Source organism: Arachis hypogaea, chromosome 10, assembly GCF_003086295.3.
Source record: "Arachis hypogaea cultivar Tifrunner chromosome 10, arahy.Tifrunner.gnm2.J5K5, whole genome shotgun sequence".
Lineage (NCBI taxonomy): Eukaryota > Viridiplantae > Streptophyta > Magnoliopsida > Fabales > Fabaceae > Arachis > Arachis hypogaea.
The window spans coordinates 104,532,387-104,546,112 of record NC_092045.1 but is presented as its reverse complement, the minus strand read 5'-3'; the positions used below and the strand labels follow the sequence as shown (position 1 = coordinate 104,546,112).

The following is a 13,726-nucleotide window of genomic DNA, read 5'->3' as shown; positions in this document are numbered from 1 at the left end:
ATGAGTGGTACAAGGGTTGGCGCAAGAGGTTCGATCCCGATCGCAGGATCACCGTACATCATACGTTTGACACCAGGACGACCTGAGAGTATTATGATTGGTGGCGTGGGGCTTGCCGTGTTAGGCATCTGTCGGGGAAGGAGGTTTTGGAGGACCTGAGACTTGTGGAGTTGTCCCCCGACGTATAGCCTACTGCCAGCCAACCTAGGGACGAGGGAGGGTAGGGAGGATACTCGACAACCTGCGAGGGAGGGAAGGGAAGATACTCGTCCCATACCACTCCGGCCAAAGCGACTTGTCAGAGATAAGTGAAAACTCCATCTCGTACACCTTGAATACAGCTTCCTGTTTGTAGACTGGATGCACATACGGGGCCCACTCAATGCTTGCTGCTACACACCCGGCAAGTGCGTGCCGGCAGGGATAGTAGAGAAACTGAAATAATCCACAGTCACACGTACCTTCAGATAGCCAAACACGGAAGGAACCTTGCGACCAACCCTCAAATGGCTCTAGCTCCTCCACAACAAACACAGAGGCCCGCCTATCACAATGAGTGACACACATCTTCGGGATGCCTTCTCTATTCTTCTCAATGGCGGCCAATAGTCTTTGGGAGAAGCGGTTCCCAGCCGCCATCTTTGATTGCGCCTCCCTGCCTTTCGTCACAAATAACTTCTGCAGTCTTTCGTACGTGATGTGCACAATGGCTGAAATCAGCAAGTATCGTGTCCCCTTAAGAACTACATTGATGCACTCTGATGAATTTGTGGTCATGTGTCCAAACTGCCGGCCACTGTCTCAATGTTGTAGCCAAATCTCCTTGTTGAAATGACCCGCTCGGTCCGCCATCGCCGGGGAGACTCCTCTCAAGACATCCATGTACCATTCATACCCAGTCTTGCTTAGACTGTAAGCAGTGTTTATGAGGTAACTCTTGCGCTCGACAGACTTGAACCGACTCATGAAATTTGCAGCCATGTATCTGATACAGTAAGCATGGAATGCTCTTGGAGGATGCCAACCACTATTAGCGGAGCTTAGCACGGCCTTGATAGCAGCAGGCCGTCTTGTGGGGTGACATGGCATCTTATATTAATAAGGAAGAACGACCATGACTCAGTGGTCTCAGACTCTACAACAGCAAAAGTAATCGGCCGGATGTTGTTGTTGCTGTCTTGCGCCACCGCAATAAGTAACACTCCACCATATCTGCCATACAGATGTGTACCGTTGACAGATACAAACGGCTTGCAATGCTTAAATGCCTCGACACATGAAGTGAAAGCTCAAAATACTTTGTCGAACATGCTGCGGTCGCATACCAAGAGGTGTCTATCGTAGAATGATTTGACATGTAGATCTGTGCAATTTCCTTTTGCTTTGCCATCCACACTTTTTTGTAGGAGGGTTTGAAGTGATAGCTCGCCTGGGTCGCACCTTGCAAAATCAGAATGGCCATCGAGGGGTTGGACTGTATCAACGGCAATATGACCCTGCAAATAAAATGGATGTCTAATTGACGATGGTCTAAGACATAGTGGGTGCTAGACAACTGTGCACTCTACCAACCCTCCAAACCTCCCTGAACACAACAAAATAGTATTGCTTGAAGCATATCTCAAAGCCACTTAATACATCATACAGAAGTACTCAAAAGCGCAATTAAAGTCGAACTTACAAGTATCCGAGGTTCTGCCGAAGGGCCATACGAAGGCTCCACTGACACCCATTGTCAGCTTGATGGAACTGTACATGGTACTTTAACCGGTCCGATTCGATAACTCGGTACTCAACTCTCCTGCGAATAGTGTAGTTCTTCACACCCTGAAGCACTGTCTCTCGGCTTTTGAACCTGTGGCTGACCCGAAACTCTACCCTGCCGTCTAGGTTGTAATCCTTCTCACTCGTGTCAGAAAACGGAGTCCTTTCATACATGGCATCTAGAACCAGACTATGATAGTGACTTGGCACCACCGATAGGGCCGGAATTGGGTGAGGTGGAGGCAGCACATGGCGCGCCATAGTCTGGGCAGGCGTCTCCGACACAATCTCATCCTCATCGCCACCTTCGAAAGAATCACTGTTCACACTATCCGTCACGTAATCTTCGTCTGACTCCTCCTTGCCCTCCCGCCTCATCCACTGGAATGGTGACATGAATGGGAGGTGGTGCGAGAGGTCGGTTGTCCTGTATATAGGTCGAGTGTACAGAACCACCACGACCACTATCTCCTACCTCGGCGGAAAGCTCCACAACGTGTTCTTCCATGATCCTCCCATGGATGTCGAACATCAGTCGTATATGCTTTTTCCCTTGTAGTCTGAATAGTCGAAACCGGAAGACTCCGTTACCCATGGGTGCCAGCAATCTGTACCCCACCCTTCCTATCTCCCTCACTGTTGTACCACTGAACTTGCTCATTATCAAACTCTTCAAATCCGATAATGTATTCACACGCTGAGTTCGAAACAATATCGGATCCTCACACTCAAATGTCACCCATTGTCGCCATTTCTCATACTACAATTGAGAGAAACAAGCACAACTATGTATACACTGTTACTGCCCATTGTACACTTGTTTTCGTGAGAAAAACGAGACAAAAAAGGATAGGGAGTGTTTGTAGAGAATGCCAAGGGTTACACATCCTTTTATAGCCACAGCGAATTTGTCTTCTTTTATCTTGTTTACACTGTAAACGAGATATACATGTATCATGTTGACATCTATAATTTAAATCGATAAATAATTTTAAAATTATTTATTTTAGTAATTATTACATTTATTTTATTTATTAAAATAAAAAATCCTTATCTTTTGATCTAAATTAAAAGAATTAAACGGTAGATAATAAAAAGTGTTAATGATCCATTTTGGGTTAAATCCGAATCCCTACCCATAAATATTAAATTTTAAAAATATCATATCCATGATAAAAAAAATTATATTTTATATTTTAATATGTATTTTATAAAATAATTAATTTAGTAACTAAATTTTAATATACATATAATATTTTTATATTAGTTTATCTCTCGTCATCGATTTTACAATAAAAAATGGTAAAAAATAAATTAAACTAATTAGATCCAACATTAAGAATAAATCATACAAATAAAATAATTTCAGTTTAAAATCATACAGATGTTCTAAAGTAGAATTGATTACATGTCATATCCTTAGTAACTTTACATAACTCGAATCATGTATGTACTGCACTAGTCGTAAATTAAATCTGACGAATTCGATTTACTACTAATACAACACATATATGATAAATCGAATCAACTTAATTCGATTTATATATAAATAGTATAAATCGAATTAATTTAATTCGATTTATATATACAGAGGTATTTAAGACAAAGTATGTTACACTTCTAATTTAAAACATATGTATAATTTTAGGGGGATTCTATGGTGCTGATGCTGGTTGTAAGCATGACATGCTTATATATGGCGTCATGATAAGATGGAAACGCGTAGAGTTGAAGACAGATTTGAGTACGAAATTTGTGAAGTGACTCCGTTGCTTTTATTTTGTTACTTTGCGGAGATTAAATAATTAGGAGATAATCAGTAAATTAGATGTAAATTCCGCTAAAATTAGTAAATATTAGTTAATAAATTGAATTTTTATTAGGAAAGCTAAAAATGCAAAACTAATATCAAAATAGAGTGGAGCTCGTCAAAACGAGAATTTTGATACCAATTTCAAAAATTTGGCCCAAAATCAGACCGAAAGGACCGAACCGGTTGAACCGAGGTCCAAACTGGGCCCGTAGATCCAACCGGACCCAAACATTTAAACAAAACAGCAGCTCCTTCTTCCCCATAGCATGCAACGATACAAACAGATTGGGGGAAAGGAGGAGGAGCTCTCAAACCCTCACCACCTTTGATCCACCATAACTCCTCCGTTCGGGCTTCGATCGCCGCACTGTTCGCGGCCACGCGCTTAGTGCGGTGAGCTCTACCTTTCTATCGGATCAATTTACTGGTAAGCCTCATGTTTGATTCAGAATCTCTATTCCCTTTTCTTTGGTGAAATTGAAATCCTATAGTGAAATCATGTTCAATTTTGTGTTTTAGGCTCAAGTTAGCTTCCAGGATTTAATGGACTTGAGCTATTGAGCATATGGGTACGGTAAGAATACCCTAAACCTAGATCAATCTTGTATTTATAGAGAAAAAACTGAATTTGGAACATGTATATGAATTAGGTGTATATTAAGTGGGTATATATGCATTTGAATTGAATTGGGAGTACTTAGAGGCTTATTGGTGAACAAGACTTGGGTTGTGGCTGTTTTATTTGAGCTTGGAGGGATTGTGTTTTTCTTTGTGAGGCTGCCTTGGGTGAAACAAAGTGATCGGCCAAGGTACGGTTTAAGTTTCGTACGTTTAATATTTACGGTGTTGTGAAAACTTAGGTTAGAGGAACCATAGGATAAGTTGAATTGGTTATTGCATTTAATGATTAGTCTTGTAATGTTGTTGGAATGAATTGTTGATGAATATGTATTGGAATTATGAGGGGTTGAAGTTATTAATTGTATGCTCTTGGATTTATTTATGATGGGTTGTGTTGACGTTGGTATATATTGATGGATTATGGTTGGTGTTTGTTAATAAAGAGTTGTTATATGAGTTGATGGATTAATGTATGAAGGGTTGATAAATGTGTTAATGAAATAATGTGTGTGAAGAGTTGATAATTGCATTAATGGAATGGTATATGTAAAGGGTTGCTCATATATGTATATATGATATATGCTAATGCAAAGTTGTGGTTATGGCTCATTGGATTGGTTAAAGGTAGCTTGAAGTGGTTGTTGATGAGTTGGAATTGGATATGTTAGCAAATCCAGGTTTTAGAGGCAAGGATTTATGAATGTGGTGAAAATGAGGTCTGGAAGTATTTTGGTAAAAAGTGATTTTGATGAAGTTTGGACGTCCATAATTTACTCCACAAATTGCGGATTGAGTTATGATTTATTGCAAATGAAAAATGGTTCTATGAGCTTTTGATTGATATCAATTTTGTGAAAAAAGGAATTTCGTAGAGAAAGTTATGGACGTTGAAAGTTTGGTGTATAAATCTGTGTTACAAGATGGCAAAAACTGGTTGCAGCAAGCTTTCTGGGCATTCTGCCCATTTTTTTGAAAAAACGCCCATCCACGCGTACGCGTGGCTCATGCGTACACATGGCGTGGAATTTTGGCGATGCATGCGCGAGAAGCATGCGTACGCGTGTGTGCATATTTACGCGTACACTTGACTCACACGTACGCGTAACTTGCTGTACGCTCCACGCGTGCGCGTAGCCTACGCGTACGCGTGGCTGCTGCCTGTTGCAAAAACCAATTTTGACTGTTTTAAACCAATTTTCCACTTCTAAACCTCTATTTTCTTCCCTTTAAGACTTAAAGTATGGTTCTAGGTCCAGTGGATAAAAGAAGCTAGGAAAACAAGATATCTGAGGGTGAAGAAAGTTGTAAGTGGTGGTTTTTATGAAGAAAATAAGAATGTTAACGAAGTTTAACACTAAGGCTTGATAATTGATGATGTATTGATAATGAAATTGAAATGGCTTATGAATAATGATATCTGAGATACGAGTTTCCCTGGGTAAAAACCATGGCTCGCCACCATGTGTTCCAGGTTGAACCTCGACACTCTGTTGACCCTACATCGTAAGTGTGACCGGGCACATATAAATTCCTAGGTATGGATAGCCCCCATTGAGCGATTACTTGATGTTAAATGTGAAATCTATGCATAGGCTCTTGGGGATGCGCGACGGGGGACAATTTAAGATTTTCGGACTTGTCGGGTTAGCTGGATAACTGACAGATGAGCCTCATCAGCTATAGGACATGCATGCATCATATGCATTTGTTTGTTTTTATTGCTATGCATTTCCTAGGTTTGCCTAATTGATATATACCACCTGCTACCTGTTATACTTGCTACTTGCACTATCTGCTCATTACTTGTGCGTGAACTTGTTTGGTTGCTTGTTTCTGTTGCATTATGGATGATGGAGGGATGAAGGAAAAGGTAAAATGGTTTGGTGATAGGTTAGGTTTGAAATTGAGTAAGTTAGACAGAATTAGAATACATACCCCTGTTTATGGCTTCTGTTTAGTAATTGAGTTGGATAACTGAATAACAGAGTCCTAGGATTGCCAAAGGCATTCTCAGGACCTTATTTATTATACGCGTGGCACTTTACCATGCTGAAAATCTCTGGTTCTCATTCCATACTGTGTAGCTATTTTTTAGATGCAGGTTGAGAGGCTCCTCGCTAGGCGTCTAGATCCTTGAAGCGAAGTAGTTCTTGGGTGTATTTTGGATTTCTGTTTGTATATATGTATATATGCATTTAGCTTACACTCCAAGTAACTTGTGTATGGTGCTCCTATTTTCCTTGGCTTTCCTATACTCTCTGGTTTACCTTTATCTTTTTCTATTAGGTTTCTTAGCACGCAAGTAATCCTTTCTTTTGAGCGTTGCGTTTTTGTTTTGCAAGTTTTGTTTACCCGTTTTGTTTCAAGGCTCTTAGTATATTATCTTCTTCTCTATTATGTAATTGTTTTGCTGTTTAGAGGTCTGTAACACCACATTACCTCTATTCTACGACTTAAATGTAAAACTCTGTGTAATAGGATGTTACGTTAGAGATGGTTAAGTAATAGGCCAATTGATGGATTGAGGTGTGTGATGTTGATCCAACATACATGAAAAATAAGGAGGGTCCAAAAAAAATAAAGAAGGTTCCAAACAATTTTAAGCGGCTATACAAGGGACATGAACTTAAATTCAAATATCAAAATAAAACAATTGTTGACATTAAATTACTTTACTTAAAAAAGTGAGGTAGATTTTTTTTTCTTTTTAATAATGTAAATTTAACAACAAAAAAGAGTACTTTTTTCACAAAAAAAAGTTTGTTCAATTAGTTAAAATGATATGTATCTAACTAATTATATTTAGTTTTTCATATATTTTTATGTATTATTTTATTTTTAAAATAATAAAAATTATAGTATATCTAGTAGTAATCTCAATCATTAAAAAAAATTTAACATTTTATTTCAAATCAACATTACAAGTTAAATATTTTTGTAGTATCAACACTATTTACATTAATAAATTATGATATTTTTATTTTATTAGAGATTTAAGATTTTATTTTGTTGTATTATATTATTGGATTGTAATGAAAATAATACTAAAGATAATTAGTTTTGAGATTTTTAAAAGATAAATTTTATCGAAAATAACATTAATCTTTTAAAATGTTATAAAATAATTTATAAGTCGTAATTATTTTTGTATAATTTAAATAAAAAAATCAGTTTTTTGAAAAGAAAAATTAGTTTTTAGATTAAAAAATGACTTTTTAAATAAAAATAAGTTTTTATGGGAAAAAATTATTTTCTTTCACGTAAAAACTAATTATTTTTTTAATACTTATTTTTTATTTAAAATCAAATTGTTTATTAATCTAAACAATTTTTTTTAAACGACAATCGTTTTTACTTTTTTAGTTAATCTTAAGCATATGTAATCTTACTTTTTAATTAATAGCTTTATTGAAATAATAGTTTTTTACTCCCTCATAATTTCCATCAATTTTTTTTACGAATTTCTATAATTCCATCTTTTTGTTTTTTTTTGTCTAGTATAACTCCATCTTAATCATGGGTCAATACAACACCACTGATTCCCTTCATACAACATTCATTATTGAAAATCCAACGTTCAGTGAAAAAATTCTAATAAATTCTAATTTTGGACAAATCTTAAATTTTAAAAAGAGTTTCTACCAACCTACAATTCAAGGCAATTTTTTTTATATGATTTAGTGGTGTGAGTTATGTTGAGTTATGATCATTAAGGGTGAATTACATTGTTATGACGACGTTGCTTTTAAGACTCTCGCCGGGAGGAGGAGGGAAGAAATCGGACCCACCGATTTGTGTGAGGAAGAAATTAAGTTTACATGAAATCGGACCCACCGATTTCTGGTTGTCCAATTTTCTAAAACGAAGAGTGCAGTAATTGGACCCACCGATTTCTAGTGGCCAATTTTTTTTTAATCTGGAGTGCACCCATCGGACCCGGCGATTTGTGATGCGCACAAAATTCGAAATGATAGCACGCGGTCGGTCCGTCCGATTTGCCTGTAAGTGCATACATAAAATGGAAAAAAATCACAGAAGCCCCATTTCTTCATCGCCGGTCTCAGCTGTTCTTCTTCTTCTCTCATTCTTCTCCTTCATTCTTGTAGAATAAATTTCAGTAAGATTGAAAATAGTCATGTACGTATACTGTTATGGATGATAGAGTTGTGTTGAATATTTATTGTTACGGGCATATTTTATTGTAAACATATAAGGGAGTTCAATTTGTGTGTGAAAATTCATTAGATGTTGTTATTCCGTTCACATTGTCACTTGAGGAATTGAAATGTGTGATTTGTAAGAAGATAGATTCTCGAAGATCTAGGAGAGTATCATGTATTTTGTACAGGTATTCTTTATCTGTGTTTGGTGGGTTCGTTCAATTTCAGACCAAGTACGTAACGAATGAAGCGAGTATGCATGAAATATTTTCAATGTATAAAATCGCCACCAAATATCGTGCATCGAGTTGTATATTGAGTTTGAGCAATCTGAAGCGGACCATAACATTGAATTGGAAGATTATAATAGTGAAAGCGAGGATGAATTTGAAAGTAACTATGAGATCGTTGGTCCAGGTGAAGACGAAGATGAAGCTGGCGGCACCATGAACGCAGATGTGGTGGAAGTTGCAAATGCACTAGCAAACCCGCATCCGTTTCAGGAGCCTTCTTTCATGCGGTCGTTGGATTTGGAGGCTATGCACGTACCGGAGTTTCCGCAATATATGAATGCAGGTGCGTAAAGCTAGAGAGCTATGTGAAACTATGAAGTAGCAGATCAATAAGTCAGATGAGTAATATATGTGATATGTGGATAATCATTTGTGACCATAGCATTTGATTTTTTTATTAATTAATAGTTCTTTGTTATGAATTATATTTAGTTGTTCTTTACGTAGATAGAATAGCGAAAAAAAAGGCTATTATGATCTTACATGGTAAAGTGTGTTTATTAATTGAGTTGTAATAAATGATTTATTACTTTGGATGTATACAGCGCTTCCTATTGTGGCGGATGATGAGTTCACAGTAGGGATGGAATTCAGTTCAAGGGAGGCAATAATCAAGACAATGAAAGATTATACCATCCGGAGAGGTGTGTAGACTATCAGATATATGAGTCAGAATCGACGACATTCTATGCCAAGTGTATAGAATATGGCAATGGTTGTGACTGGTTGATCAGGGTTACCAAAATGCAGAAGAAGTACTGTTGGGAGATGAGGAGGTACAATGGAAGTCACACTTGTACCAGGTCTACTATTTCTCAAGATCATTCTAAGCTGGATTCCAAGACAGTTGCAGAAGCAATTAAGCCGTTGGTAGAGGTTGACTTGTCTATAAAGGAGAAATCAGTCATTGCTGAAGTCCAGTCAAAGTTTAACTACACCATCAGTTATCGCAAGGCTTGGTTAGCAAAGCAGCAGGCGGTGGAATCAATTTTCGGAGATTGGGAAGCATCGTATGAAGCTTTGCCCATATAGTTTGAGGCCATGTGTCACAAGGAGCCATTACCAGTGGTTCACTTTGAAACAATGCCTGCTTACCATGGGGATGATTTGGTTCCTGATATACGTGTACTGCATAGAGTCTTCTGGAGTTATTACCCTTGTATAAGGGCCTTCAGACACTGCAAGCCAGTGGTGCAGGTGGACGGGACTCATTTGTATGAAAAATACAAGGGTTGTTTATTGGTTGCAGTCTCACAAGATGGTAATAACAACATCATGCCTATTGCATTTGTCATAGTGGAGGGAGAGACTTCTGATGCATGGTACTTTTTCCTGAGTAACTTGCGTCAACATGTGGTGACACGTGATGGTGTGGGACTTATCTCTGATCGACATGATTCTATTAGGTCAGCTATTCATCGAACGGGGCTTGGTCTCCTCCTAGAGCATTCCATATGTTTTGTATCCGGCATATTGAGTCCAACTTCTTGAGGAAGTTCAAGGCACCTTACTTGCAGAAGCTTATCGTCAACATTGGTAAGTTTGAATACAATGAACTTTGAATTTATTGTAAGTACGATCAAATAGAATGGTGTTCATTGTTGACTGAATGTTTTTCATAGGATACTCGAGGACGATTAGGGAGTACCAGATGCGCTATGAACAATTAAAGGAACGGGGTGAGGCTTACACCAACTGGCTTGATCGGATCCCACGTGAGCAGTATGCTTTGGCATTTGATGGTGGATACCGATGGGGTCATATGACCACCAATCTTGTGGAGTGCATCAACTCCGTCTTAAAGGGTGTACGTAATCTCCCGGTCACTGCGCTTGTTAAGGCTATATTTTACAGACTGAATGAGTTGTTCACTAAGAAAAGAGCCGAGGCTGGAGCCCAAATTAATGCTGGACTTGTGTTCTCTGAGATGGTGACCTCCAAGCTGCATGCAAATTAACGAGCATTGGGTAACATACAGGTTAGCTGTTTGGTAGAGAAAATGAAGTCTTTGAGGTACGCGAGATGCCGAGTGGGGTTGAGTATGCAGTTGACCTACGCCACCATCGTTGCGATTGTGGTGAATTCCAGGTTGACCGAATTCCGTATCGACATGTGTTTGCTTGTTGTGCAAATCAGCAGTTGGATTGGCAAGTATAAGTTCACGATTTATACAAGATAGACCAAGTTCGAAGAGTATACAGGGCTAGGTTTAGACCACTAGGAAATCCTGCAACGTGGCCTGCTTATCATGGACCTCGATTCGTTGGAAACCCGTTCCTCAGACGTGTAGCCAAAGGTTGTCCGAAGAAAACCCACTTCTATAATGAGATGGACACTCGTATGTTGCGTCGCCCTAGGCGATGCAAGCAATGGGGTGCCGAGGGCCATAATCGTAGTAAATTTCATCAAAGTGGTGGACCAAGTGCAGGTCCAGCCGAAGAGTAGTAGTTACTTTTGTTACATTTCATTTGAATTTACATTTATGTACGACATTGACATTTGAATTTACCTTTTCGTGCTTGTATTCATTTCAAACTTGATTAACATAGTCGATAAAAAAATAGTAATAACAACGTAATTAACATACTTAATAATTAAATAGTAATAACAACCTAGTAGTAACATACTCAATAATGAAATAGTTACAATTTAATTTTTAAATAGTAGTAACAACCTAATTAACATACTCAATTATTAAATAGTGATAACAATCTAATTAACAACTTAGTTAATCCATACAACTTTATTTCCTTGATGCCCACTTCATATCTTTGTATAACTTTCTACACTTCTTGGCAATCATGTTAAAAGCGGATGGTGTATACCGATTCGCACTCCGACGTGGAGGATCAGCTCTAAGGTTGTAAGCTTTACCTTTTTCACTTGTGGTCGTACCTATCAAAACACAACAAATGTTGGATGCTATTAATCAAATGGCACTTCAATATGTAATACAAATAGAAGTTCATCATGAAGCTAAGTTCATCATAAAGCTACTAATAGAAATTCATAATCAAACCCTAAATCATTACCAACAGTTTATTTTACCTGCACTAGGCACTGGATCCTCATCAACAGCATCGTCATCATCCTCATCCTCATCCTCATCCTCATCCTCTGGATGGTCTACTAGGTAGTTATCAGCCTCATCATCAACTGCCCTATTACTCTCATGAATCAGACTCATCGGAATATGTCTAGGGTTTCCACTCTGTATAATCCCTCCCGCCCCTTCAGCACTTCTGCTCGAGTCAACAGACATTCTGGCACCAGAATTATCAGAGGAAGTGTGAACCCGAGGTCTCAAATCCAATGACCTCCTAATTGGAGTAATACCACCCGAATATGCTTGATGGTCGGTGGGAATGTCAACATAATTACCTGAATGTGAGTGGTGCGGCCCTAGTGCCATGAAACCAAGCAGCTGACTGAATGAAGTTTGCTCTCTGGATCAAACTGTGGACCACCCCAATACTATTGATGTATCGGGACTGACGCTGAAAAATAATCAGACGGATGTGTGTCAGGAACATATGGTGCAAAATACTCAACCCCTGTTGTGGCAGTTCCAGTGGCGGTGGTGGTGGAGGTGCCGGTGCGGTTCCGGTGGTGGTGGAGGACCTTTTAGATTCTCTTGGAATACAAGGTTCGACAATTGCAAGTGGTCACCAAATGCTTCTCGGTACCAATGCATGTAAATTTTCAATGGATAATGTAAAGGTACCAAGTCATCAGAGAGAATATGACTATACCGATTGGTCCACTGCATCACCCAAAAAGAGTGGGTATTCGCCCAATCTTGATTCTTAGGCCCAGTTAGAACTTCACCGTGTGATGCACCTAGATCCCGCTCTTGATTAGGAACATCTTGTCTCAATCTAAATTGCCTCCTGACTCTATCAGATGCATGCCACTCGATAGGGGTGTTCGCGGTGCGGTTTGGTTCGGTTTTTGAAGAAAAAGCCATCCGATCCGATTGTTTAATTAAGCTGCGGTTCGGTTTGGTTCGGTTTTTTTTCAAGGTCATCCGAACCAAACCAAACCAATTAAAATCGGTTTGGTTTGGTTCGGTTTGTTCGGTTTTTTCAATCAAATAAAAAAAATTCTACCATACTAGTATGCAATGTCATAAGATTGAAATCAACAAGCCAAAATACACAATAGCTAATAAAGTCTTGATCTAATGAAATATAACTCTTACTTTCGTCGGTCTCAGTTTCAGCAGAGTCATCAACGGGAGCTTCTTCAACAGCCCACCTTTTTCCTCGGCCTCTACTAGCAAGCTTCCTTGTGTTTCGTTGAGGAGCTGGCACAGGAGGCAAAGCAGTCAGAGATCTGATGCTTGTTGATTCATTCGGAATAAGAACTGGAGGCAATCCAGTGTCGCCCATATTCTTACTTGAACTGACGTCAAACTACATAAACAATCAATAACCATTAACCAGCAATAAACAAGCAATAAACAAAACAGAACAAAACTTGATAATCTGAACAAGCAATGAACAATTAAACCAGCAATAAACAAGCAATAACCAGCAATATTCAAGCAATAACCAGCAATAAACAAAACAGAACAAAACTTGATAATGTGAACAAGCAACGAACAAATTGAACTTGGCAAATTAAACACTAAACAGAACAAAACTTGATAATCTCAAATTAAACCAGCAATGAACCAAACAAGCAATAAACCATTATACCAACAAATTGAACTTGGCAATAAACGGCAATAAACCAAACAATAAACAAGCAATGAACCAGTAATAAACCAAACAGAACAAAACTTGATAATGTGAACAAGCAATGAACAAATTGAACTTGGCAAATTAAACACTAAACAACACAAAACTTGATAATCTCAAATTAAACCAGCAATGAACCAAACAAGCAATGAACAAGCAATAAACCATTATACCAACAAATTGAACTTGGCAATAAACAGCAATAAACCGAACAATAAACAAGCAATGAACCAGCAATAAACCAACAATAAACCAAACAGAACAAAACTTGATAATGTGAACAAGCAATGAACAAATTGAACTTGGCAAATTAAACACTAAACAGCACAAAAC

At 38.3% G+C, this 13,726-nt stretch overlaps 1 protein-coding gene across 1 annotated transcript; it reads right to left on the bottom strand.

Annotated features, from left to right (window-relative positions):
* Positions 1-204: 204 nt before the first annotated feature.
* LOC114924551 (uncharacterized) lies at positions 205-777 on the bottom strand. Its single transcript, XM_029289419.1, has one exon. The coding sequence runs from the start codon at positions 775-777 to the stop codon at positions 205-207; it is 573 nt and encodes a 190-aa protein (XP_029145252.1).
* Between the last annotated feature and the right edge of the window lie 12,949 nt (positions 778-13,726).

Bases quoted from the DNA above. Each gene is read 5' to 3' on its own strand.
- LOC114924551 (XM_029289419.1), bottom strand. From the start codon at position 777: ATGACCACAAATTCATCAGAGTGCATCAATGTAGTTCTTAAGGGGACA.